The sequence below is a fragment of the Anser anser genome, assembly GCF_964211835.1.
Source record: "Anser anser genome assembly, chromosome: 7".
Classification (NCBI taxonomy): domain Eukaryota; kingdom Metazoa; phylum Chordata; class Aves; order Anseriformes; family Anatidae; genus Anser; species Anser anser.
The window spans coordinates 28,966,350-28,993,680 of NC_139727.1; the positions used below are offsets into that span (position 1 = coordinate 28,966,350).

The following is a 27,331-nucleotide window of genomic DNA, read 5'->3' on the forward strand; positions in this document are numbered from 1 at the left end:
GCTCTAATAGTTATTAGGCTTCTAGAGATTTCTTTTAGAATCTGTACTGTCCATGCTTTTGCATAGAAACATCCTGTAGTTTTAAAAAAAATGCATAGAAAAAAATGTATTCAATTTGAACTGTCTGCTCATATATAAATAACCATTTTTCTTCTTTTGCGGAACTTCTTGCATTTTTTGAGTCTCTTTCTACTCACTGGTGATTGGGTCCTACATGGGAAAGCGGGAAGAATTATATATTTCTCTGAGCTAAAAGCAGGTCTTTCATGGAAACAGGAATAGCATGTGGTGGTTTGGACTCTGTTTTCTGATGATGCTTCCACTACTAAACAAATAGGCATTGGATTTTGGGTGCCTAGTTTTGTATTTAGAACTTCAGAAGGTGATTTACAGTTTGAAGGAAAATGCAGCTGGTGCTCTCAAACTACCCATGTTATGTTGAGGTGTGTGCAATGTTAAGTTTTGTAATTCTAAAGTGAGTTTAAAAAAAATCAGCAAGTAACAGATTCATATTCAGCTGATTTAGCCAGGTTATATTTAGAATATTTCTACTCATCTAGTCTAATTCACATTGAACTGAAACACATGTTGTATTTCAGCATATGTGTAATGAAGTTTCTTAAAAACATAATCAGTTACGGATGGCTTTTGCTTTTAAATTCTTCAGAACTGAACATTTACAACCATTAATATTTTATTTGCTTCTATGATTATTTTTAAGATTTACCCTATGTAGATGTCATTTATGGTTGAAACACTGATAATGGCATCTTCTAAATTCATATTCAAGACAGTGTCAGAAACAGCTCTTTTTCGGTGGAATTCATTTTAAGTTTCCAACCATTTTTCACAGCTTTACCATGAGGTAAACATACTCTGTAGCCCTTTTGCAGTAGTGCTTTAAGAAAATGCCACTTCTGCAGGTGGCGGTTTTCTTATCTATGGACTGTTCTAGCTGCTGCATGAAAACGCAAGTCAAGAGCCTGCCATTTCTGAGAGCACTGGGCAGCATTTGCATGCAAAAAGAAGCTGGCATATGCATCTCTCTGCGCTGGCACACCTAAAGCACGCATTGTTCCGTCTCTTTTCATTAAGCTCTCCTCACTAAGCTAACATCCCTGCCACTGAAGTAATGCACGCTTCCCAGTTCCTCTAGTGCTTGACCTGCATGTCCTGTGTTCACAATAATGCTTGCTACGGAGAAAAAGTGTTCTTTTTGCCACCTTCTGCATGCTTATATACACTGTAGGTTTTATGTGAAGTGGAGAAAGCACCAAAAGAGCTGAGAAAAGAGCTCATGAAACGCAAGAAAGAGGAGCTTGCACAAAGCCAGCATGCTCAGGTAACAATGGCAGCTTCAAGCTACTAAAATACAAAAGGCAGCAGTATTCACACAGCTTGATAATTTCACTTGTTGTTGTTGAGTGAACATGAAACTTAACTCCAACTAACCCTGTGTATTGCTCTCTTTTTTCAAATATTCCCGTCTCACTTCCCATGGAGTATAATGTGTAGAATTGTAGGAGCGGTGATTTTCAGGTTTGTGCTGTTGAGCGTAATGTTTTGTTACGTTGTGCCAAAAAAATAACTATTTTTATATGACAAGTTTCCTTACCATGCTTTTGTGGGTGGTAAGTACCCTCAGGCCCATCAAATGATGGAGGTTTCAGTCAGAAGTTATTTGGGGGCAATACAAGCACAGGGGAGGAACGTATATAGAATATGTAAGCATTAGGCATCTTATGCTAGTAGCAGAACAGATTAGGTAAAATGAAACTATTTAATGTCGAAGTGTAGGTGTAGGGAAACTTTATAAGACGACATATGTAATGTCATGCCTTCAAACTTGCTGCCTTTATATGAGCTAGCTGGAAAGAGGCTAATATTTCAGAAAAAATGCTTTTGTGATGGCCATAGTTTGTACGTGAGTGAGTTTGTACCCCAGCAGAGCAGGTTTGGGTTGAGTAACTTAAAGATTAAATGTTTGTGACCTAGCAGAAAATAACAGCAGCTCTATCTGATTATGTGTTCGGTTCAGGAGGGGATTTCCCAGCCAAGAATTTGATTGAGTTACAGCTCTCCCCATACCGAGGATGCGTCTCTAAGCTTGTTAAGGAAACAATTCAGGAACTAAATTTTCATAATGGTTGTGGTGACTTTGTTTCCTTCACTGGTTTCAGTATGTTAAAGTAAGGGACGGTTTTAAAGGTGGAAGATCCTTACTTGGAATGAGGAAGTACTAGGCAAGGTGCAAATGGAACATCTTAAATGGCCAGAATTTTTACTGTCAGCAACCGCTTTTTTGTGATTAGACTTGACGTTTTAAATGTATATTTCTAACATACAGCAGAGGTTACCTTCTTTCTTTTGAAGAGCAGCACTACATTTGATTGTATTCTGACATAGGAAGTACGTTGTGTCCCACAGGGCGTTGCTCAGGTTATGATTCAGTCTTTTCAGTTGTCTTCGTGTACGCTGTTCAACGCACAAATGCAGGATGTAAGTCCTAAAATGCAAACCAAAAAGTTTTATTTCCCTAATTTTCCAGATGTGTGGTTTTCTTCTTCTCCTCATATGTGCTGATCAGTTTCACAGCTGCCTCCAAGAGAGTTAGCACAAATGTTATTTCACTGCGCTATTTACTGAAATTTTGATCTTTTTACTGTCCTCTGGGCAAGACACCTGAAGTTTATCTCAAACGTGATATAATGCTGTGTGTTATTTGTTCAGCACATGTGAGGAACAGTGTGACTTGTATGCTCTGCGTGCAGTGAGATTATGTATTGTTAAGGTGGGAGTTTAAGATACTGAGCAAAACCAAGTGGTAATTTTAAAAAGGCAGACAGCCTTGTACTGCCTGCCTTTTATACCACCCAGCATGGTCTTCACTAAGGTCACTGCTCGTTATTTATGTGATACCTGGGTAGATGTGGGAAGTAGAAAGGCCAGATTGTTTTCTGCGATTGCCTGGTTTATCTTAGTACTAGCAATTAGCATGGTTTCTGTGTTTCTGTTTTTTTGTGTGTTTAAGATTTACAATGTAGATGCAGCAGCGATGATATTTAAATTACTGACAGTAAATCCCAAGCATAATTGTTTTTTGACCATGACTACACTAGAGCAGCTGTCCCCTTGCACTTCCTAAATCAAAAAACTCCTAGCAGATCATACACAGTATTAATTATGTGCCCGCATGCTCAAAATAAACTCCTAGGTTTTGTATCCTTTCCATCTAGAAAGGGAACCAAAGCGGTGTTTTTCTTCAGTCTACATATTTGGTTAGGAATGCCTGCGTTGTTCACAAATGTGGCCTCCCAGTGCTTTTTGTACACTCAGGTCTGCTGCTGTGTGAGCATTCACCAGCTTCCTCCCTCTGGTTTTCTGTTACTTGTGCAACTCTGCTGCCCCCTGGGAGAAATGAAAGCCTTGTCTGCTGTTCAATGACTGTGGAGATGAAAATCAAGATTCTCCTGGACATAACAAAGGATTTTTAACAAATACCTAATTCCATATGTTGCTGATGGCTCATTCAGTAAAAATAAAGTAAAATGCTTAGCTCAGGAGGCCCTTCCGCTCATTGCCTGTAGCCCAGCACTGTTTTCCTGCCTCATGCCATCTCCGTTCCAACAGGCCATCTTTTTGCTTTGTTATGTATAGCAGCAAGCTCTGCAGCTGCTCGCCTTGGCTCTGATACCTACACTACTATTGTGCTTTTTTGACCTTTATATCCTGGTAGAAGCATCTGCTTTAATTCCATAAGTGTGTGTGCATGCCTGCGTGCTTGTAGTTATGTTTGGGTTTTGGTTTTTGAATAGTGGCAGAGAAGAAATGCAACAGCATGTCCTCGGGGTGTGGTGGGGCCTTCCTACTAGTACCTGCTCTTTGTAACGTGATGCCACAGACTGGGATACCCTAGATAAGAGGAAGATGCAGGTGATACGGGGACCACATCACACAGATGGCAGGTGTATCACTTTGTAAGGAGCCAGGTCAGCTCTGGTGCACCGAGTCTCTAAGTCCTGCAGGACACAATTCCCACAAAAGCCATTGGGAGTCTTCATGCCAGCCTGACGGGATTCCAAACCTCCATCAGTAACTTGGCATTCGTGACAAGATAAACCACTCGAGTTCATGACAGGATGAAGCAATTGAGATAGAGATACAAATCTGAAACCCAACGTATAAATAAATAGGCTTTACTTAATAACCCAAAGCAAAATGATCATAAATGCTTTTTTTCGGACATCCATGAATCCGTAACATTTGATATACTGAGATCAACTCTATATTAAGCATGTTTGTCTTCACTAGCTTTGAACCTGCAGTTTGTTTGGAGGAGAGATGAGATGGAATGATTTGCAGATGATTGGTTAGTCTCTTGCCTTTGTTCTTATTTCTGAAAGTATTTAATTATTAAAAATATTCTCTACTCTCTGCATAGAAAATACAAGAGATGCGTAGTTCTATAGCACGAGGCATGTTAGCTCAAATTTTCTTAGCTGTATTTGTTTTTGTGTATATATAACACAGAACTGGGAATTTCATTAAACTGTAATGTGGCTAGAAGAACAAAATTTAATTTATTTCTATTGGTTTTCACCAGGAGCAGGAATTTGTGCAGAAGCAGCAACAAGAACTGGACGCATCTCTAAAGAAAATAATTCAGCAGCAGAAGACAGAACTAGCCACTATTGAACGCGATTGCCTTAACAACAAACAGCAGCTCATGAGAGGTATTCAGCATCAGACTCTCTCCTTAAAGACAGATATTTGTGTTGCATCTTAATAAAACAATAGTCTGTCTGAAACTTCTGAAATCAGATGCCCTCATGACTAATATGGAACCATAATAAAAACACGTGCTATAGAAAAGCTTTGCTCTTAAAATGCAGCTGTAGGCCACTTCTGAACATCCACTTACAGGTGGATTTAGAATTATTGTATTGCACTTCCTAAACCAGCCTATGTTTTTTCCAGCTCGTGAAGCTGCAATCTGGGAGCTGGAGGAGCGACATCTACAAGAGAAACACCAACTCCTCAAACAGCAGCTCAAGGATCAGTACTTCATGCAGAGGCACCAGCTGCTTAAGAGGCATGAAAAAGTTAGTGTTGACTTTAACATTTTATTTTGTGTATTAAATCAAAAATATATTTTATATTGACTTGATTTACAATAAATTTTAGACTTGTGGTCTCTTCATGTAGCTCTTCGCTTGCCTAGGCAATACCTGTGCAGGTATTTCCATGCTGTATATGTTCTGTGCTTTGTACTGAAAAACAAATAAACCTCAAATAGAGTAGTTCAAATCTTGGAAATCTAAACCAGACTGTAACTTTACAACTGCAAGAGTGGAGGTTCAGTTCCACTAAAGTTTCTCCTTTCAAATAGCAGACATTTAAAAAATGTAATTCAGAAGTTGTACTGATTACAACTGGTAATACATGTCCATATTTCGTAGATCATTAAATAACCTTGTATGGGTTGGGCATGATCCAGAGCTCCCTGGAATAAATGGAAGACTTGATCCACCCCAGCCCTACCACTAGGGCAGTGCCACTGGTTTCTACTGAAAGAAACGCTCAAACAACATGCTTATTGATGAAATGATGTAAAAGTTATAAAATAACAGGTATTCTGTAACATTTCCATGTGGTTAATGTTTTAGGAAACGGAACAAATGCAGAGATATAATCAACGCCTTATTGAGGAGTTAAAGAACAAGCAAACTCAGGAAAGAGCCAGACTGCCAAAAATCCAACGAAGTGAAGCAAAGACTCGAATGGCTATGTTTAAGAAAAGTTTAAGAATCAATTCATTAGCCTCTCCAGACCAAGATCGTGAAAAAATTAAGCAGGTAATAAAAACGATTTTAGTAGTGTAAAATCTTGATGTGATGTAAATGTGATGTGATGTAAATGTTAAGTGTGGTGACGGGCCAGAATGCACTCTCAGCAAGCTTGCAGATGGTACAAAACTAGGTTGATGAATGTCACCAGACCCATCCATGCAGAATGACCTGTACAAGATGGAGAATTGGGCAGAGATGACCTCATGAAGTTCAGCAAAGGCAAATTCAAAGTTCTGCACCTCGGGAGGAATAATTGTAGGCAACGGCATGTGCTGGGCATTGACCACCATGAACGCAGCTTTGCTGAAAAGGCCCCAGGGGTCCCGATGGACAACGAGTTGAATGTGAGCCAACAGTGTGCCCTTGTGGCAAAGAAGGCCAACAGCATCCTGGGCTGCGTGAGGAGGAGTGCTGCTGGCAGGTCGGAGGAAGTCATCGTCCCCTTTTCACTTGAGATGTATCTTGGGTCCTGTCCTGGGCTCCCCAGTGCAAGACAGACACGGGCTTAATGTAGCAAGTCTAGCCAAGGGCCGTGGTGATGGTTAAGGGATGGGTGGATCATGGTATAAGAGGAGAGGCTGAACTTGTGGGACGCTTCAGTCTGGAGAAGAGAAGGCTCAGGAGGATCTTAGTCGTATGTATAAATGTGTGATAGGAGGGAGGAGGGAAGGGAGAGCCACATTCTTCTCAGTGGAGCCCAGTGACAGGATGAGAGGCAGTCGGCACAAACTGAAATAGTTTTATATAAGTCAATGTAAGTGTATAACTTAAGAATGAGGAAAAAATTCACTGTGAGGGTGGTCAGACAATGGAGCAGGTTGCCTGGAGAGGTTGTGGAGATGCACAGAACCTAGCTGGACACAGTCCTGAGCTGCCTGCTCTGACCCTGCTCTGAGCAGGGCGGGGTTAGACTAGAGAGTCTTCAGAGGTCCCTTCGAACCTCAACCGTTCTGTGACTCCATGAAGTGTAAGTATTTCTAAGAATATTTGATTTTAGTGAGCTCTTGGATTAAAACTGTAGGTATTCAGTCATCCTTTAAAAGCAAACGTTGTGAAGGTTTAGAGACTTGCTTTACGCACAGAAGTCCCAGATCATGGTTTTCATATGATGAGCAACGGAAGGATAAAAAGAAAAATCTGGGATGTAAAACCTAGGAAGTAGCTCCCTTACTGCTTAACATCAACCTTAACCAAGACTTGTAGCAACACTTCTGTGTCACTTAGCTTCAGAGGGGGTTAACTTCAGGTGTCTGAAAGTGAAATGTGCTGTGCTTTATGGAGAGATTAGAGTGCAGAGAAATGACATGGTGGACAAAACTGTGAGGCCATTCCATTTGTAGGAGTTCAAAAATAAAATAAAAATACAGTCAATATTCATGTGTCTTAAAACCATTCAATTCACTAATACTGTATGGTGTTTATACTTGTTCTGTTTTAAACATCTTTTGACTCATGTAAACTGTTGTCTATAGAGGCACAATACAAATCATCTTTTTAATTTTAGTTTGCAGTTCAAGAAGAGAAGAGACAGAAAAATGAGAGACTGGCTCAGCATCAGAAACATGAAAATCAAATGCGGGACCTTCAGTTGCAGTGTGAAGCAAACATCAGAGAACTGCATCAGTTACAGGTTAAAAATAGATGACATTAAATGAACGTTCAGTGGGAAGATTCACGTTAATAACAGGCACAGGCGAAGCAGAAACATCTTTTCCTGCATTTTTACTGATTCACGTGGATTTTCTCAACGTTGCTTTCAAAGGCCTGCGAGATACTGTTTAAACAGACTCAGAACCTAACATCAATTAATAAGAAATCATTTTACACATAAGAAGAGCATGAGCCATAAGCAGATGATAACTCCTAGAATATTTACCAAGTTCCCAGTGCTGTTCTGTGTAGGCAACGTCTCCTTTTAACCCACTTTTGCTCAAATGTCATTAATCGGAACAGAGGTAGGCAGCACCAGGCATTGCCCAGGAGGCATGGAATAAGGTAGTCTTTGCGAAGTGCAGGCTGCAATTTTTGAGCTTTTGGAAGCTATTTAGAAGGAATGCTCTTCTTGCAGTGAGGAATTCAATGTTGCCATTTTTCGTATGCGTTTTGTAGAAGTAGATTCTGCATACTGAAGGCCAGGCATCCTTTTCCATGATGTCTGCTTTTTCTCTGCTTCAGGGACACCAGGCAGTTTTAATGCATTAAATGATCACCTGCTGATCACCTTTGTATAGAGAGAGGTTCTGTCTTCCAGTGGCCAGTGAAGCTACTTCTACTGATTGCTTTCTTTCATCTGGTGAAAACAGTCCCTGGCTGCGCTACTACTAATACACCCCAGCAAATCCCCAAGTACCGTGGGAGTCTGCGTGAGACTTTCAGCTAAAGCAAAATCAAGCAGATTAGGGCTACTTTGAGCCACATCAAGAGAAGTTGGCCCTTAGCTGCACTCAGGACTAGCCAAGTGCTTGTCATTTTTGTTCCTGTGGTTTCATACTCTGCATCAGAGTATAGAGACTGGAGTCATAGACAAAAAGTGCTTTAGAAACTGCAGTTGCCAACTGCTCCTTAATATTAAAGATTTGTTGCAGCCAAATGCTAAACTGTATTCTTGCCATGCTTCAAAAGGCCCCTGGAAGCTAAACATACACGTGTATAACTTAAAGGAATGTGAAACTTGCATGTGGTTTGATTATCCTTCTTGTTACAGGGCAATTCTGAGGCTGCTTTGTGCAAGCACGTTTCTGTCTCACTAGACCCCATTTGTTAGTTTCAACTCCTTCAACTCTCACCAAGAGTTGAAGTATTGGAAGTATTCTTCCAGAGGTTTGGAAGTATTCTTCCAATAAAAAATCCAACAAACTACCTCCTTTTTAATGTAATTTATTTTAGTAAATTACACAAACTGGCTTTAGAAAGCAAAGCAGAATTGCTGCATGATCTTGGATGGCGTTATTAATCAGTGACCACAGTTTGGAGCAACCCTGTGGGCTGCTCTCTGAATGGTACTCAGCAGCGTGTTTAGATTTACAAGTATTTCTTATCTCAGTTGGTTCTGATGGCAGATCAGGTCTTGATAATGCAGGCCCGTAACAAACTTTTATCTTGTAATTATGTGCGTCACTGTTTACACAGGCTAGTAAGCTAATTAAAAAGAATTAGGACAACATATGTCACTATATAAATATTAAGTTGTCTAATCTGAATTAGTTTGACAAGGATTATCTTTATCTTGTTTTAAGAATGAAAAATGCCATCTACTGGTTGAGCATGAGACTCAGAAGCTAAAAGAGCTGGATGAAGAGCACAGCCAAGAACTGAAGGAATGGAGAGAGAAATTGAGACCAAGAAAAAAGGTAAATTGGAGCAGTTTGAATTGGAATATAATGAAGTGTTAAACCTAGCAAATACAGATCATATAAAAAATTTTGCAGAGGAGGAGAATTGCGCTACTATACAAAACTGCTATAGTTCACTTATAAGTTAAAATATATGCAACAAAAAAGGCTCACATTATCAGCCTCTTCCCGTGGTCCTCTTGCAGGGCGTGTGTGCATATTTGCGTATAAAACCTCTTAGCTGGAGTAAATCTGTTTTAGGACTCTATTTCAGAAGCCAATAGGATATTAAAAAAGAGTGCGAAGTAACAAATAGAGAGGGTGGTGGTGGTAGTTGTTTGTTTTGTTTGTTCATTTTTTTAAGATGTTGTATCAGACCATGTCAGCAGTAGAACAGGCTTCTTGTACTTCCTTTGCCTTGTATTCATATAACAATCTGATCTTGGTTTTAGACACTGGAAGAAGAATTTGCCAGAAAACTGCAAGAGCAGGAAGTTTTCTTTAAAATGACTGGAGAATCTGAATGCCTTAACCCTTCAACACAAAGCCGGATTTCCAAATTCTATCCAATCCCCAGCCTTCACTCCACTGGGTCGTAACTCTGGGAACTGCTGTAGGTTTTTCATATTTGGAGTTCTTCACCCTCATTGTCTAACCTGATCTAATCTGTGGAGTACATCAAAAGACCTGGCACTTTTTGTTTTCGGTGGAGACAATCAGTGTCACGATCATTCATTTTTTTTTTACTACTTCGAATGGAAGAAAAGAGAAAAGGAGTTGGTGTATAATGGTAATGTGATGTCCTTCAGATGTTTCAAGAATGTTTTTTTTTATCTCAGTCTCAAAAAGTATGTTATCTATGGTTTTGACTTTAAGTAAGCCTAAAATATGAATTATAATCTTTCTCATCACAAAAAAAAAGGTTTCTTATGTGAACATTTAAACTGTATAATATAAGTTCTGCTACTGTGTTTTTAAGTGTGTCATTTCTACACAAGAGAATTCCACAACTGAAACTGCCACAAGAGGTTTAAAATGGTAGTGTTGAGCCGTGTCTTCATAGTGAGGACTGAAACTAATCGCTCAGAACATGCCAATAATCATAAAAAATGAACCCTTGTGTTTAAATATGGTTGGTAACAGTAAAAACCTTTGCAAATTCTTTAAAAAAAGAAACGTCTGGCATAAATTAAACTGAGCTGATCTCCATTACATATTTTGTCCATTAGTTCCATAATGAAATGGGGTGCTAGTTTAATTAATACAGTGCCTGAAACACTTAGGTATGCTAATCCTGGCAACAGGGTAGTATTTGTCACTTATGAAACAAAAACAAAATAAAACTCCTTTGCATTGTTGTTACTGTACAAAACAGAAGATTTCTTGCTGCTACTGCCATTTTTGTTGTAAATCCTCACCCTAAAATATTTTGCACTAAAATATGTAAAGGTGAAAGAAATGCTAACTTTAAAATGCACAGTTTGTTGTTTTCCTTAGCTATTACAGGTGGTTAGTTCTACAAATTGAAAAGCTGTAGAATGTATTTTTTAGGAAGCATTGTGCGAGACGCACGTGGTCGCTCTAACTGTACCTGGAATGGGTAGAGCCATCCTTCTGTTCTTACCAAAGCCTGTTCATTGAAACTCCATGGGAGAAGTGGAGGAGGGTGGTTGTATTTATGGATAACCATGGCAGAAGTCTGATTTGGTTGGAAATGTTAACTTGATTTTTTTTGTTTGTTTTAGTCATTTTATTTTATAGAAAGATTTAAGTTAAATATATAGACAAAATACTTAATGAAGCTGGTTTTTTGCTTTTGTGTTGCCATGTACTAACATAGACGGTTTTTATTTTTTAAGTTCATAGATGTAAAATAAGTTATTTACCTGACTGATCTGCAGTGGAAAAAATCTGAAATGTTTCTCATATAGCTGGTAGGGAAGGAAGAGTGTATTAGGTCACTTGTACTGCACTCCTTTTGATGGTTCGAGTCATATCAAGACAGTATTATAAGCTGTACTTTGGTATGCTGGCGTTAAATTTGTAAAATAGTATTTGTTTTCTGTTATTTGAGGCCTAACTTTGTAGTCTCTTTGGGCATCAACTGCAACCGTTGGTTTTGTTTTGCTAGCTTGCATTAAATGTGAGACTGGTGAACATTTACACGATGTTCATTTCATGGGAACAGTATCGATGCATGTGTATGAACTCAAATTAACATAGGACTTTAATCAGATGTGGTTGAAATCTTGGATGCTGAAATCCTTGGATGTTGAAACTATACCTTCTCAGTGAAGACATTTAAAATTTACAGCACAGTAAAAGCAGTTGGAAAATGCATGTTTTAATTTAAATTTTGTAACTTTTTGATAGCATAATTACTTTAATAGCTAGCCTTAATTTCTGGCATTTTATTATATAAATGTGTGTTGTGTACCATTGTAAATTCACATATCATTATCTCTAGAATGTTATCTGTTGCTAAATGCAAAGTTCTTTAAGTTGTTTGTTCAGTAGGGTGAAAAAAGACTCTGAAGGCCTTTCCTTTAAGTTCCACCATCATAAATTGACTGTTACTAAAATAACGTTAAGTAATTTTCATCTCTGTATTTAACAGAATTTGTTTGCAATTTTGTATGGAGCAGGCTCAGTGATTTATTTGGAGAGTAAACATGGCAGGCAGATTTCCTCTTCTGGATTATCGCTGCCTTTATCCACATTAAATTCTCGGAGAAACGTTAATCTTCTTACATTTTCGGCAGTTTCAGTGATAACTTGCTAATATATATTGGCATAGTGGTTACCTCTGTCTACATCTGGTAAATCTTTAATTTGAAGATCCTTTTCCCACAAGCTCCTGCAATCTGACCTCACTGTAAATTGTACAAATGCCTGAGTTGTGTGGTGAAGGGAGGGACTGAATGTAGCAATCCGAAGCCTTAGCGAGTCCATGGCCATGTCTGGAGCTGCAGAGCACTGTTATGCAGCTGCAGTCTTGTAACTGTGCTGAGAATTGATATCTGGTGTGAAAATCCACTTTTCTGGGATAACAGGAACTAACATAGGTACTTACACGTTTAGGTTGAAAACCAGCATTTTATCAGCATTGTGGAACATGAGAGAGGAGGTGTATGCTCTTAGAGCACTGTCAGAAAATCCAATTCAAATAGATTTAGTCTTGCATTGGCCTGGAAGAGATCTTCTGAGATATAAAATCCAATCTCTGTCCTATCACGTGTCACATAATCCCTTTAATAAATGGTGGAAGCTCTGTCTCAAAGGTAGTTAGGTGTATTTTCTGTAGTCAAAACAATGCGCTTGCTTGCTGAGTTTCTGGCAGATCTCATTTTCTCTACGTGCCCCTCAGAAGCTGAGCAAATACTGATTCGTGCTCACCTTCGTTTTACATCATAGCTGCTGGCTGCAGGAAGATGAACAAAGGCACTACAGCACGTGCACTACAGTGCACTGCATTGTTCTCTGCTCCTCTATTTACAGTTGGTTTGGACAAGAAAAATATCTCCATGCAAGCTCATGGCCTCTGACGGATTCAGACCTCACAGTTTTTTAATCAGCTCTGAAAGCAGATTTCAGCACTTGCCAAGTTAGCTTTCTTGGGATGGGGCATTGTAAGTAGAGGAGTCAGCAGTTCTTCTCACACCCTGACAGTTACGGGAGCTCAGCTGCTCCCAGCGCCTTGTAATTCTCTGCCAGTGTGGCCCTGCAGGTGGACCAGGCAGATCTTTGGATGACCAATCTTTTTTAAACTTAAATTAGTTTAAACTTCGCTGTTACTTGGGTGAAGAGGGAATATTCCAGCACGTGTGCTGCTCTCTGTTTCCCACAGGACACCACAGTTCTTTCTTTCAAGTTCTCTGCTGAATGCGTAAGAAGCAAGTGTGGCATGAAAAACTATGGTGTGGAGGTTACTTCTATGGTTGACTAGATTTACGCTAATTTATTGTTAAAGGATTTCCTTTAGAAGCTCCAAGTGAGAGGGGGCAGCGCTGCAGCTGTTGGTACCACCGCTCTGACCCATGGTGTCCTGACCGCGGGCGTTCACTCGGTGATTCTTCACAGGACTTTGTTCAGTACCCAACGTGGCTTAAGAGCCAGCAAGCCAGATATTTAAAAAATGATTCTTCTATCCCAGAGACCTTTTGTTATATCTACAGGGAACACGATTTTTTTCTTAATGAATACATAGGAACTTTAGCACCTTAATGAAGTTAGAGTCTGATAGAGCCAAACAAAACAGTAGTGTAGTTGCTTTCCTCAGGCCACAATGTAAAAATGTCTTTTATGGCAGCAAAATGAAGACAGTGGTGCCACAGTCATTGGAGCTCAGGGCAAGGAGGAGCCCGGATGCTGGCCACCACCTGGATAACTTTCTGCTTTGCATGTTAGCATTTACAGCCCTGTCATTTTACTTCAAGAGCTGATCAAGATCTTGGAGAACCTTCCTTGTGTTGATGTGTCCACATGTGTTTCCCAGTCCCTGACTTCTAATTGATAGCAGACCCAAAATGAGGTCAGAGAGAGTTAACCTTCCTCAGTCCCAGACAAGCCAGGATGCCCTGGCACATTTCTTAGTCTTACAAAGGATCAGAACAGAAAAAGGGAGGGAAAGGGAGAAAACTTCATAGCACTTCTCTAGCTAGGAAGGTGATGCTGTTTGCAGAGCTTTTACTTGTTTTTCAGCCTCTTTTTCTTGCGTCAGTCCTCGTCCTTCGTTTCTGTAACTACTGCACTCCTGGCCCAAGGGCAGTCAGCGGGTCCAGAGGGAAGCAGAAACCCTCTTAAGCTAAAACATGCTTAAACCAGTAACTAAGCAAGGGCTCACGCACTTCTCTGCACTGAAAGCAGAAGGGAGTTACTGAGCCCTAAGTTGCTCTGATCTTATGAAATATCTTCCACAGTTTCCATGCTAGGTAAAGCCCCTTTCTCCCTGATCATCAGTCACCCAGGCTGAAAGGGTGGAAAGAGCAGAAACTGGACATTCTAGAGCCATCCAGTGAAACCGAGCAGTTGCGCTGTCCTGCCCTGTTCTCTGTAAGCAAGCCAGGCAGAGCGCTGTTTGTTCTGTCATAAAGCCTGGAAATCCACGGCAGCTCCATCCTCACGTTGTCCGAGCAATTTGTTGAATGTTTTGTGTTAACAAACCAAGTTATTTTTGCCTTACAGGAAGCAACCAAAAATCAGGAGATGGATAAATAGTTGGCTAAGGATCTCTGTATGTACAGCTCATGGAAATAAATTTGCAGTAGCAGCCATACAACAGTTCTTTTGTTTTTTTGTGTGTGTTTTTTTTTGGTCTTGTTTTTAAAAGTAATTTGATTTCATGGCTTTCTGTAGAATATTGTAATAATTCTGCTGTAAATACAATAAAAATCACAGTTTGCTGAGATGGCCTCTGTTTTGTTCTTGGAATACTTGCCTGAAATACAAGGGAGCTGTGAGTGAATTCCAAATTCACTCCAAATTCGGGCTGCCTCCCCAGCACTGAAATCCCGTGACGCGTAGTGCCTCACTGCAAGCAAGGCGATGGTGGTGGCAATGTGCAGAGGCCCCCAATAACTTGACAGAAAACCTGCCATACCAAGAAAGAACCTGCTGCCTGCTCCTGTCGTGTATGGGTGATGAGAAGCAAAAGAGCAGCCCTCAGCCGCTCCAACCACACGCTGTCTGCCACAACCACTGATTCTGGCATTGCCTGCCCAACGTGACACTGATAGGCACATGCGGGGTGTAAAATATACTTTAATTGGGGTGTTTACATTAAAAAGTTGTTTTTTCCAAATGTTTAAAAAATAGAATACAAAAATATTTTTTAGGAGTTAACAAATTGATTAACAAAAGTGCTTTGGTTCTGTCCCTGTGCATGCCCCCCCCCCCTCCCCGCCACGCTGCTGTGAGGCACTGCAAAGCACGAGGACCGGGCTCCCTGCGAGGTACGGGGAGAGCCCTGTGTGCTGCCTGAGCCTGGCCTGTAGGGAATTTGTCAAGAGAAGCAGGCCCAGGAGCAGGGTTAGTGCACACGGAGTGCCAGCACATTGTAAAACTGAAGGGCTGGGAGGGAATCACTTTTTAAAGCAGGTCACAGGCCGGGGTGACAGCAGGTGCTGACGCCAGGGGTCTGAAGGCACTACAGGGGCAGCAGGGCAAGCACCAGCACCGTGGGCAGCTGGGTGGGGAAGGCAGCGCCCAGCCAGGCCCGGCCTTTCTCCCTCTGGGCTCAGCACCTGATGGGGGGCAGTGTTTGGGGGACCAGCGCTCCACGCCCCTTCCCAGATACCCCTGAGCCAGGACCCTGCTCAGCACTGCCTGTGCCTGCTTCACCAGGTCCTCGTGCCTGCGGCCGGCACAGCGAGCACGTGGAGAAGCCCTGGGGCACTCAGAAAGCTGTCCCAGAGCTTCCTACAGCACTTTTTGTCTGAATCTGAGCTCTGAACAAGTTGTTTGGTGGGGAAGGATTTCTTTTTTCTTTTTTGCTGAATACTTGGATAGTTGATTAAAAACAATGATAGTTTTTTTACATAGGCGGGAGTAACACAAGAAGCCTGGGCTGGCTGGGCCGGGGAGCCCTGGTCAGCCCCCAGATGCACACACCTGGGAAGTCGGGGCACTAAGGCACACATTCACAACAGGAGCAAACACCCACATCAGGGCCATGCTGGACACATAACAGAGCCATTCAAACCTCAGCAGCAACACTGAACTATCGAGTCTAAGTAGTTAGCTTACTGGCAAGGACATGTTAGCAGTAAGGCAGTGAAGATCCACACAGATTCTCTGTGGGCTGCTAGGAATGCTGCCCAGTGCAGAACTGAGTTGGCTCGTTCCTTAAACCCCAACACTTCTTCTTTTTCTTCTGCCAACGTATACTTGTTCACCTGGGGACAAGGAAGGTGAAAGGCAGGTTATGTGAAGCATTCACGTGGGGAAAACAAACAAACAAACAAACAACAAAAAAAACACCTTAAACAACAACAAAAACCCAACACGTGCTGTGTCAGTTCTCCAGCAGTTCCCAGAGCTGGGCTGGTGTCTGGGGGATCCTCCAGTCCCTCACAAGCCCACCCCGCTCTCCTGGGGGTGCAGACGGCCCTACCTTTCTCGCCTTTCTCTCCTTTGGGTCCCCTTTGCCCATGGCGTCCTGGCGGGCCCATCGGTCCAGGGTCACCTGAAGGATGAGAAGACCGAGTTTGTCCCTGAGCATGAGCGGTCTGCAACCAGGGCCAGGCAGGGGAAGGGAGACCAGGTGAGGAGGGTGCTTGGGCTGAGGGCCTGCAGGGGGGCTGTGACCCCGAGAGCAGCCCAGTGCCAACCGCCCTGCTGGACGCGGACTGCTTCCCAGGCAGCAGGGAGGCACTGGCATTAGAGGGCGTGAGAGTGAAGGGGTGGCAAGCCTTACCTTTGGGTCCGGGGTAACCCCGCTCGCCTTTCTCACCAGGTGGCCCCTGGACAGTTCCATGTGCTGGAGAGGAGAATGAAGGTGAGCATGAGTGAGCAGGACAAACCACCTGCAAAGGACTCTGTGTTCACTTAGAGAAGCACCGAGTCACACTGGACAGCCATTGCTCTAGGTTAGATGGGATTAGACAGAGCAGGAGCAGGTTTTTCATAAATGGTTTTGGTCCCAACAAAGTCCCAGGGGTAGGCTGTGACCTCACGTCACCAGCACTGCTCTGCCACCCTCCCAAGTGTCCTGGCTGTCACCAGGGCTGGAGCTGGCCCGTGCAATGTGAGAGCAGTGGGCAGCAGCTCTCTCGTTTTGCCCTACGTGTGCCAGCCCAACCAGCTTAAAATGGACCACAGGACTTGCAAGCACAGTGGTCTTTAGGGTTTGGGGTAAGTTTCCTACAAGTAGTGGAAAAGCCTCATGTCCTTCCTAGTGATGAGACCTGCAAGGGAGGAAGTGGATGGAGAGACCACCTGCCTCCAGCTTTGCATCTTGATTATATTTCTTCAGCATGCAAGGGTGAAAGGATTGTTAACGCTACAAGAGGCTGGAGAGACCTCATATGCATGAGCCAGAAACACCAGGTCAATGTCACTTACCTCTGAAGAAGTCCATAAGGTCCTCAGTGACATTGCCATAGGCTGCAAAGACCCTGCTGATTCCAGGAGGACCAGGAGGACCTGGGGGACCTGGTGGCCCCTGTCCAGTGTAAGACATCAGGTCCTGGAGGATACCTCGGCCTGAGGAGATAAAAGACGTTGTTTGAAAGGAGCTGTGGCTGGATGCTGGGGCGGGAGGATGTTAGGGATAGCTGAGGGCAGCAGGAAGGGTGAGGAAAGGGAATGGGGTGAGGGAATGGGGTGCCAGCATGTACAGGGCCTTGGGAGTTGGGCTGGGACAGGGAGACTGAGGAGAAGGAGGCGTCCCACTCACTCTGCAGGTTCTCTGACACGTGGCGCGCCAGCTCGTTGTAATCCAGGGATCCAGAGAAGGAGTTGCTGTAAGACCTGCCTGAACCTGCTGATCTCCTGTGGGACTCCTCAGCTGCCAGCAAGCCATCAAAAGAGCCATCACTACCCATGGAGGCACCGTAAGAGCCCTCGCTGCCCATGGAAGCGCTGTATGATGACATGCTGCTCATGGAGCTGCCGTAGGAGCTGCCTGTGCCCAGTGACGCTCCGTGGGAGCCCTCAGCACCAAGGGATCCTCCGTGCGAGCGCTCAGAAGCCAGCGACTCGCCATACACTGACGCCAGAGACCCAGCCACCACACCACTATCTCCTTTGGGTCCTGGTGGTCCCCGCGGCCCAGGGGGCCCGGGTGGCCCCGAGATGTAGCTTCGAACTTCGTCACCTGCAAAATACAAGAGGCACTGAGGGGACTTCAGGGACACAGGGATACCTGCCGCCCCAGCTCCACAGGTGCCCTATGCTACCACCTGAACGAAGACTGGACTGTGACACTGTCCTGCCAGTCACTGCAGTGTCCCACCTCCACTGCCGTGCCTCAGGCAGCCGGCACATGCATCAATCCTGATCTCTACAGATGGGAACATGGAGGCATGGCACCGTCCTCCTCCCTCTCCCCCTCTCTCCCACAGGTTTTGGGTGCTCCATTCGGAAACCTGCCCAATGGTTTTGCAGATGGGTGCACTCCTCTCAGGCCGAGGACGGCACCACTGCCAAAAGAGCCTTCTGTGCCCAGGCTCCCAAAAGCGAGGGCACCCTCTTGTCGTTAAAAGGCTGCCCTGGGTGACTTGCCAGCATGACAGCTCAGACCAGTGCTGCCTCACAGCTGGCTCAGTTGCCCTCCAAATCCCACATCTCATCATTTTCTCTGTAGGAAGGGGTTTGTCAAAGAAAACACTTTTCCAATGGCAAGAGTCTGCAGGTGACCTTACTAACGGCTCGCTGTTCAGTGCGGGGTATTTGGAACTGCCCAGTGCCTGTTCCTTTAGGCTCACAACAAGGACTTTGGCCTTGCAGTTGGACTGAGAGGAGACAGGCCTATGGGGTGAAGCCGACTTCCCTACAGCCTGTAAGGGAAGCGTTGGGGTGAGCCTGCAGGGATAAGTGGTGTTGCTCCAGCGCCCCCTCAAGGAAGGCTGCTACAGAGCCAGCAGCCCACGCAGGCAGAGCAGGGCCCGGGCTGTGTGCGGGATGGACGCTGTCCCCTTACTCTTCAGGTACTGGATCAGCTCGCTCCTGAACTCGTCGCTGTTGGTGATGTCAGCGTAGGACAGGAGCCCGGTTCCCGAGAAGCCTGGTGGCCCTGGAGGGCCCGGCGGGCCAGGCGGGCCCTGCACTCCGGAGATAGAAGAGTATCCCACATCTTGAGAGAGAGGAAGAATGACTTACAGTGAGAGGACAAGAAAATTGCACATCTAGGAATCTTGTAAGTTTAAAGGTTCCAACCCCGGATTCCAGCCCTTTCCAGCTGACAGTGATGAGATTTTTTCAAGTGACCTGGTTCCCAGTGGGCAGTCACAGGTCCCAGTAAGCTAAATCTCAGGCTCAGTTCCCCCCAGCACCTCCAACCAGAATCTCCCTGCCAGCTGTGAGAAACCCAGGTGCTTTACTTTGTAGGTAAGCAGAGATGTCCTCCAGAGAGGCGCCGGGTGATCCAGGGATCCCTGGAGGCCCTGGAGGCCCAGGGGGACCAACGAGACCACTGAATTCGGAGTCTGCAAGACACAAGGGAAGATGAGATGTTACCCAACCCTCTGCAATTCTGATGAACTTTCCCTGACGATATGGTAATGCCAACTAAAACCAAGCCTGAGGTACTTTTTTCTCCCCAGCACCATACAGTGCAGCCTTCCTGGTGCAGCCCACTTCCCTGAGTGGAGACCCCAAAGAGTGCAGAGGTCCATATGTTTAAATAGACTTTTAAAAAGTGTCCTAAGAAGCTCCTTTATGCTGCAGAGTTTGAGAAGACAAATTGCTCCTCCAGACCCATGCCCAAGAACAGCACTTTGCTGCTGCCACTCTGGCATTGCCCAGGAGGCCTTCAGGGTTTTAACTGAGGCAGAGGGGATCACTGCAGTTTTGTGGAGGGCTATTTGTGGTGACAGCCAAAAGGAAAAGTTCTGCACTTACAAATGAGTCCTTTGCAGATAGGGGGTGGTGGTAGGGACCCCTGTGGCAGTGCCCTCACGTACTGAGCTTTGTTAGTGTGACTGAGCCTGTAAAAAGCTGCTGGGGGTGTGGAGGAACCTGTGGCATGGGAGTCACGAAGTTGGCTTACTTCGCAGGTATGCTGCTAGGTCACTGTACGATATGCCAGGTGTCCCTGGAGGCCCAGGTGGTCCAGGAAGCCCAATGCTCATCCCAGAACCTGCAAAATCAAACAGATCCACCAATAACACGTTACCAAAAGGGGCTGTGCAGTGGGAGCAGATAGGCTGCTGGGCTCGTTCGCAGGCAGTGCAGAAGGGCTGCTGCAAGTTCATCGCCTGGGCTGCCTTGACACAAAGTGGGCATAGATCAACTCCTCCCCGGTGAAATACATCCTGGCCACAGACCCAGACAGAACAGGAAGATAAAGGAAATTGAAGACATTGATGGGACTCCTAAGATGGCTAAGGTGAGGTGATGGCCCTCAGCTCAGTTCTTAGCAAAGCAAGAACTCATTCCTAGTGTCTGTGGATAATGCCTTAGTCACAAGGTATCTTTGTTCTATTCCAAGTCTCTCACAATCTCTGCGAGGACGTCTCTGTACTTAGGGATTCACTCAGTCAACACTGGAAAAGTTTTCATCGACTGCATGAGCTTTTTAGTCAGCTCGCAAGAGAATAGAGGGAAATACACACTAAAAAGACCATTACTTGACAAATAGCTGATAAACCGTCTGGTCAACTCATCATAATCCAGTGACAGAGACATTCCATCTCCTCCTGGTCCGGGAGGCCCCGGTGGGCCCTGGGGTCCAATCAGATACTGACGAATCTCTTCTCCTGGAAATGAAAGACACTTCTTTAAGACTGTCCAGCTGCTTTAAAGAAGCCAGGTGTGAGGGGTTCTCAGCTGAGCTGAGACCTCACCACTAGAGAGATGACCCAAACCTATGGATGCAAAGTTCCTTTCCCCTGCCACTCCTTTTCTGAGTGTGATCTGCCCTCTGTATGGAGTCAGAAACATTTGTGACAGGACAGGGAACCTCCCAGAACCGGTGGTCCCAGGAGAATGACAATTTGGATAGCCAAAGGGACCTCCTTGTGCTCTGTGTCTTCAGGACACCCTGAACAACATCTTGGGTAAAGGGAAGCAAGGGTGACTCCGCTGGTAAAGACCAAGCTGAGCGTTGTGGCATTTCAGCAGCTATTTGTCTGCCTGGAATGTGGAATTGGATTGACTCCCCACCAGAATGAAGTGTAGGCCAGCATCATCCATACCTCCACGTACAGCAAAACGACATCCCAGTGATTTATCTATCGATCAGCCCACAATAGCAGTGTGTGGAGGAAAGAATACAGAGCTGGGTATCCTGCCCACCTTAAGAACAAAGGCACAGTGAGGCTTTGGGGTGGGCAAGAAGAAATGGGAAACCTTAAGAGAGTGGGGGAACTGGAAAGTAAAGCCACAGGCTTTCGTGGGAGACAGAGAAACTGTGGGGAAATCCTGAAGAGAAGTGATGCAGACAGATGTCCCAGAGAGCCAAAGAGGAAACGGGAAGGGAGAGAGTCAGAAACTGCACAGTTATAGCAGTGGGTGTGAAAAGCAAACCAGATGAGAAAATATAGCTTCTGGAAAGCATGCAATCTCTCCAGTACAAGACATAAATCTGTCTCCAAAGGACTTGGAAGGAGACACTGCAGGTCACTCAGCAGCACCTACAGCATGCCTTAGCCCTCCAAAACAGCTGCTGCTAACTCCAGCTGGAGGCAGGAGACTAGAGGGAAGGGCAGACCTCCAGGCTGCTGGGATGCTTCATCCCCATCTCCCATGTTTCTCTTCAGGGTCACTTACTCTGCAGCATGTCCAAAAGTTCTTGATACAAAACTGATGTAGTTGAGACTGAACTGACGTATGACTGATAACGGTCTGAAGAGCCTGTGGAATAAAAATGTTCTGTGTCAGGCAAGATTAAGAGGAGGTAGCAGGTGAAGAGGGGTCAGGCAGGGACACAGGAAAGCTGAATTAATCCAGTTTAACTGGTGGAATGGGCTTCCCATGGAGAGCACCACAAGTCAGCTGCAGTCTCACACAGCTTGGTCATTTCCACAGCAATGTGGTCTCTGTTCTCCTCTGAGATTCCAAGATGCTTCCAAAAGTTTGGGGAATTTCATCTGCTTTAGGAGGGCTCCAAGAAGACAAGACAGACCCAGAATATCTGAGACCATGTACACCAAATACAGCCACCTCTTGGTGGGGCTTGGGGACGTTACAGGGTCTAACGGCTGATGTTTAATGTGAGACTGCTTAAACAGCAACTATCAGTTAATCTAAGAATTAAAATGAGAGAAGGCTCAGAGGCCACTTCAGCTGTGTGGAGTCCTAGGCTAAGACATGCAAAAAGTCAGGCTTTAAGGGGCTGCTGCTTAAAAACTGTTGTCTCTCCTGAGGTTCTGGTCTTCCAGGTGTTGCACAAGCTCAGCAGAGAGTGTGATTTGGTACTCACAGAGCTTACCAGCACAAGAACAGGGTGCTTACTTGTCATATAGCTCATAACCCGGGTAGCCAGCTCTGCATAATCCAAGCTATTCCCATCTGCAGTGGTGATGATCCCGGGTGGGCCTGGAGGGCCTGGTGGGCCTTGGGCACCGGTCAAATAATGCCTTACGTTGTCACCTAGGTGGGATGCCCAAGATATGCTTACATCATTAGAGGGAAGATGATGGCCATATGCACAATTATTGGACCCTTTCCCCCTAGGGAAAAAGCAGGGCCACAGAAGAACAGTTCTGCAGAGGCCACAGTGGGCAACAGTACTTCATAATATTCAACAAAAATAAGGCTGCTGCTTCTAACAGTGACAAGGGGCTCAGGGAGCAAAAGAAAGACAGGCATGCACCTGCTGACCTGCAGCAAAGCCCAGTCATACTCACTTTTCAGGTAGTCAGTGACATACTGCTGGATCTCTTGAGATGAACTTCCACCTGGGCCAGGAGGACCGGGTGGGCCGGGAGGACCTGGGGGTCCCTGAATTTGTCTGGATCCACCTACAGAAATCATTGCAAGGAATGTTTTTGGCATGGCTGCACTAGACCAAGCAATCTAAGCATTGAGCTTGCATTAAGCCCTTCCCACAGGTCTGGGAAGAGTTTTGGGAATGACCTATGCAGTCAGTGGCTCCCCTTCTAACTCCAAACACGCTCTAAGCATGGGCTATTAGGTAGTGTGTCTTTAATTCATTTGGCATCTTACAATTCAGCCTATGCAGATGGGCAGGGCTGAATCCAGAGATTTCCCTGGCTTCGTACTGACAGACCTGCTCAGTTTGTGCACTGAGAACAATGCTGGGCAGAAATGTGGATAGAGAGCCAAAAAGCACTCAGACTCATTAGGCTAACCCCACTGCCCTGCTGCTCCCAGTCCCAGACGGGAACGTCAACATTTCCTTGTAGCATCAGAGCAATGATAGCTTCTTACCTCGAGATGCTCCTGGGATGCCAGGAGCGCCTGGGACACCTGCATCACCTGGAAAACAGAGTGAAGGAGACAGAGTTATCACGGGTTTCATTGCATGCTGCATCCTTGGTTTGTAAAACAGCTGAGCTGCATGTTGGCAGAGAGGCCACCACCTAGCCCTTGGAGAAATTCAACTGTCCCAGTTCTGCTGTGCCTGAAAAGGCAGGGGTGGGAACAGCCCCAATTCCCAAAGGAGCACGCTGCTCCATCCTTTAGTGCCAACCCAACACAGCTGTGTAAGGCCACCAGCAAAGAAAGAAGGAAGATTTTTAACTTCACCTTTGGGTCCTGGCGGGCCTGGTGGGCCTGGAGGTCCCTGCATGGTGACTGTACCACCTGCCAATTGCCAAAGGACAGTTAGAGATTCAAAGGAATAAAATGTGTGGACAAAATCCTGGCTCCACCAAAACTGAGTTAGGATAGAACAGGATTTTGACCCCCGTCATCTGCTTATGGACAATGAATTTAAAGGAGGAAAAGAGGTACAGACTTACCATGGGAGGAGAATCCTGGAAGGCCAGGTTCACCTGGTTCTCCTGCATGGGACACAGAATGGAGGAGCAGTCATATACACAAACAAGCTACACTGCACCCCAGTGACATCCCCTGGAAGCTTTCTTACCTGTGAATCCTCGTGGACCTGGTTCACCTGCAAACAGGGGAGCAGAGGAACATCGTTAACATCTGTTTTGCTCTGATCTGCAACAGCAACCCAGCCCAAACTGCAGAACCGTCTCCTGGTCTTTAATTTGCAGGGAATGGGGAACCAGATTAGATCCCTTCTTTTCCTACCAAGTGAGAGCTGAGCTATGCTTAACATGGCCACCTCCTTGCACTGAGTGACCAAGTCCATGTTCTATTTTGCAAAAAGATTGTTCCTCTTTAATGAGAAATCTGAAGTTTTGAATGCTCCTGAATCCTGGGCTTGCAAAGCTGGGCTCTGAACACAGCAATTGCCTTGACATCAGCACTGGAGATTAATAAATTTCTTCAACAACTGACTGTTTTTACTGAAGCACGCAGGAGTACTACTTAGTGACCACTGTGCCAGCTCTCCTACAGCCACAGAAAGGCAGGAGAGTTTCTGCATCCAAGCCCTTTCTTCTTTCTTTTCAGTCTGTGGTGCTGAGATCCATTCAGAATCTTGGTAAGGACTCACCTTGGTCTCCCTTCGGGCCTGGTGGACCTGGTGGACCCGGTGGGCCTGTGAGGAATGTTTCTGTAATTGAAACAAAAATGTTTCTTCATGGCATCTAACAGAACATGATACAAGTTTCCTTTGGTTTTACCTGTTCAAAACCAAGGGTATGCTCTCTGGAACCACAACAGGCAGGACATTCCCAGGGCACAGGTGAGGGAGTAAGTGGGAAGAGCCTACCTGAGGTGGACATAGAAGATCCCGGTCTCCCTGGTGGGCCTGGAGGTCCTGGCAATCCCTCTCCTATGGAAAAGGGACACAAACAAGCTTCAGAAAAAGTGAGCCTCAGTAATGTGAGCAAACGCATGTCAGAGCTCCTCCACCTCCAGCCATCTAGATAACTCAAAATTTTCCAAGTATAAGATAGTGTCATTATTTTCTGTGTGTATCTATCCCCTTTAGCTCCTTTTCATTATCGTTTGCCGCTATAGCAGATGCAGGACAGAGAAATTCCCCTCTTTGTGGTGCAGCGTGCCTATCCCAGCTGGCCTTTGCTGCATTAAGAGGGAAGGTTCATATGGTCACATGCCTGACCTGCTCCCCTTTGCTACTGAGCAGAAAGCCAGGAATGGGGTTATGCTCCTGTCTCACGCCCTCCTGCATGTCCTCTCTTCTGGCTGTGGAAGGTAAGCTATCACTTTGCTACAGGAAGTGGAGTGTGGACATATTCCTCACGGTCAGAGCTGCTACATCTGTCCCCAGCTGGAAGTTAAAGCTGGACAAGCAAGAATTAAATACAGAATTGTTTTCAGTTGTTTCCTTTGGGGATTTGAGAACATTGAGCGTCTTCCCAAGAAGCATGACTTATGACTTACTAGTCTGTCTAGCAAACCTTTGCCCAAGCAAAATCTGCTCCCTTGGGCAGCATCTCACTGCTGTGAAACTATATTGCAGTGAAACTGTATTAATAGGAACCCACTATGTGAAATCCTGCTTCCAGTGAAGTCAGTCCTAACAACTCCCAGCATGTCCAAAATCCTATCTGGCATACTGCAAAGTGCAGGACAGAGGCACTAAAAAAAAAATCTCACTTTACAGGATTGTTTCAGAGAAACAAGCTCTTACCTGGTGGGCCACGAGGTCCAGGGGGTCCCTGCACAGATTCACCTAATGATGAAAGAAACGGGTGTTAGAGGGTGTTTACATGGCCAGCTGCACACTCCAGAAGCATGCCGAGTGTGTCTCCGTGCCCCTGCTTACGTGCTGAACTCTGCTGTATTACATACCTGGTGGTCCAGGGGGACCTGGTGGTCCTGCTCGCCCTTGTAAATCTGCCATCACTGTGCAAATGAAACACAGACAAAAAGGAAAAACTTGTTGCTGTGAAGCTACTGCAGCTATGGAAACACTTGTTATGTTGCTGATAGAAGCTCCTGCAGTCAATGGTGGACCCAAGGCAAGTGTGACTCTGTGCTGTCCTCTGCCTTGCCTCCTCTGCACGCTTACAGAGGTCCCAGACCCTGAGAATACTGACTGTAAGTGCATTACACATCTAGCTTTGCACAGAGCAAGCAGGTACTTTCTTCAGGACACTGCTAAACCATTCTGTTCTGCCCTACTTATTCCCATCCTGACATAGCATTTTCCTCCTGTGAATTCGTCCTCTAATTTGCTGAGAGATTCCAATTTTCTTCTATCCTTGTTGCTCAAATTAACGTGCCCTTTTAAACCAGTTCTCCCCTTACAGATGGCTCCATGTTCATACTACTCAGGGAACTGCCCTGTGCAAACACAGTGTCTGAAAGGCCAGACTGAGACCCCACAGCTCTGTGACCATCTCTCCTGCTGAGGACTGTTCACTAACCACCACTCCTCAGTTTTCCTCTCAGTGACATGGGCCTGGTGCCATCTAACTCTTTTTGAAAGCACTTTGGGATGCACGGATGATAAGCAGGGCAAAAGAAGCGGCTGGTATTGTTGTACCACCACCAAACACATGCACACACACTTGTCCTATGGCCTGCTGAGGGGAAGGAGGTAGAGGCACCTCCTGTTGGCTGTGAGCAGCCTCAGGGCCTCCAGCAGCTCTCCAAAGGAACGAGTGGAAAGCCAGGCCCACTTACTCTGAGATGCCAGTGACGAGACTTCTGTCCTGATAGTTTCTACCACAGCTTCACCTGGGGATCCTTTCTCACCCCGTGGACCTTTTTCAGGAAAAAAGGAAAAAAAAAAAAAAAAAAAAAAAAGAGAGAGAGAGAGAGAGAGAGAAAGCAAATCAGTTAACTGAGAGAGGGTGACATTTTGTACCTAATCCTCATCTCCCTGACTATGGGTTCAGATTTTGCTTATGTGAACTGGGAGCCTGAACTCAGTCCCTGGCTCTGAGGGACACCGGGCTCAAATGTGGAAATTACTGCACAGTTTGCCCTAAAAGGACCATAGAAAACCAGCTAAGAAAGGTTCTTAGGAGAGTCAGCTCTGCTCAGGCCTTTCCAAACAGATGTCTGCCTAATTGGCAGTGGTTTCAGTGACATTATTACTAATTTGGCTGTAGTTTGTTCTTACATCTTTCAGAATAGCAGGAGGTATACAGCTGAGCTATATCCCATACCACAGAAAGGCAACTGCATTTGAGAAGTGCCTTAAAAATGTCAGTTTACAGAAAAAAAAAAAGAAAAAAACAAGAGGAGAAAAAGACATTTGCAGCTTCCACATCACACTGGCTCTTACTATCCTCTCCTTCCCTTGGGAAGGAAAAAAAAAAGGAAGAATGGAAATTCTTTAAAAGATTAATTAAGCTCAATAATGCAGCAAAATTAACTGAAAGGAACAAATCTGCAAACAAAAGTGACTGAGATTGTGCCAAGGGCTGAGAGACTAGAAACAAAAGAAAACTAATGAATTCAGTTCTCTTAAGGAGC

At 45.0% G+C, this 27,331-nt stretch overlaps 2 protein-coding genes across 4 annotated transcripts in view; one reads left to right on the top strand and one right to left on the bottom strand.

Moving 5' to 3' along the window:
* SLK (STE20 like kinase) overlaps window positions 1-14,586 on the top strand; it is a 48,793-nt gene extending 34,207 nt beyond the window's left edge. For 2 of the 3 annotated variants that reach the window (XM_083845041.1, XM_083845042.1), the window contains exons 13-19: window positions 1,250-1,342; window positions 4,604-4,733; window positions 4,978-5,102; window positions 5,667-5,855; window positions 7,354-7,479; window positions 9,086-9,199; window positions 9,634-14,586. In XM_083845041.1, coding sequence (XP_083701167.1) covers window positions 1,250-1,342; window positions 4,604-4,733; window positions 4,978-5,102; window positions 5,667-5,855; window positions 7,354-7,479; window positions 9,086-9,199; window positions 9,634-9,780 — 924 coding nt within the window. In that variant the 3' untranslated portion in view covers window positions 9,781-14,586. The remainder of the gene's footprint in view (window positions 1-1,249; window positions 1,343-4,603; window positions 4,734-4,977; window positions 5,103-5,666; window positions 5,856-7,353; window positions 7,480-9,085; window positions 9,200-9,633) is intronic. The other variant, XM_083845043.1, reaches the window with a different exon arrangement.
* Window positions 14,587-14,923: 337 nt separating this feature from the next.
* The window catches only part of COL17A1 (collagen type XVII alpha 1 chain), a 39,253-nt gene continuing 26,845 nt past the window's right edge, over window positions 14,924-27,331 (bottom strand). The window contains exons 37-57 of the mRNA XM_083845040.1: window positions 26,534-26,614; window positions 25,697-25,750; window positions 25,536-25,577; window positions 24,651-24,713; window positions 24,432-24,491; window positions 23,895-23,921; window positions 23,767-23,808; window positions 23,552-23,608; window positions 23,234-23,281; window positions 22,690-22,803; window positions 22,295-22,432; window positions 21,611-21,694; window positions 20,470-20,598; window positions 19,890-19,979; window positions 19,222-19,326; window positions 18,822-18,974; window positions 17,577-17,996; window positions 17,243-17,383; window positions 16,596-16,658; window positions 16,293-16,364; window positions 14,924-16,074 (exon numbers count right to left, since the gene is read on the bottom strand). Of these exons, the coding sequence (XP_083701166.1) occupies window positions 16,025-16,074; window positions 16,293-16,364; window positions 16,596-16,658; window positions 17,243-17,383; window positions 17,577-17,996; window positions 18,822-18,974; window positions 19,222-19,326; window positions 19,890-19,979; window positions 20,470-20,598; window positions 21,611-21,694; window positions 22,295-22,432; window positions 22,690-22,803; window positions 23,234-23,281; window positions 23,552-23,608; window positions 23,767-23,808; window positions 23,895-23,921; window positions 24,432-24,491; window positions 24,651-24,713; window positions 25,536-25,577; window positions 25,697-25,750; window positions 26,534-26,614 (2,033 nt within the window). The 3' untranslated portion in view covers window positions 14,924-16,024. The remainder of the gene's footprint in view (window positions 16,075-16,292; window positions 16,365-16,595; window positions 16,659-17,242; window positions 17,384-17,576; window positions 17,997-18,821; window positions 18,975-19,221; window positions 19,327-19,889; window positions 19,980-20,469; window positions 20,599-21,610; window positions 21,695-22,294; window positions 22,433-22,689; window positions 22,804-23,233; window positions 23,282-23,551; window positions 23,609-23,766; window positions 23,809-23,894; window positions 23,922-24,431; window positions 24,492-24,650; window positions 24,714-25,535; window positions 25,578-25,696; window positions 25,751-26,533; window positions 26,615-27,331) is intronic.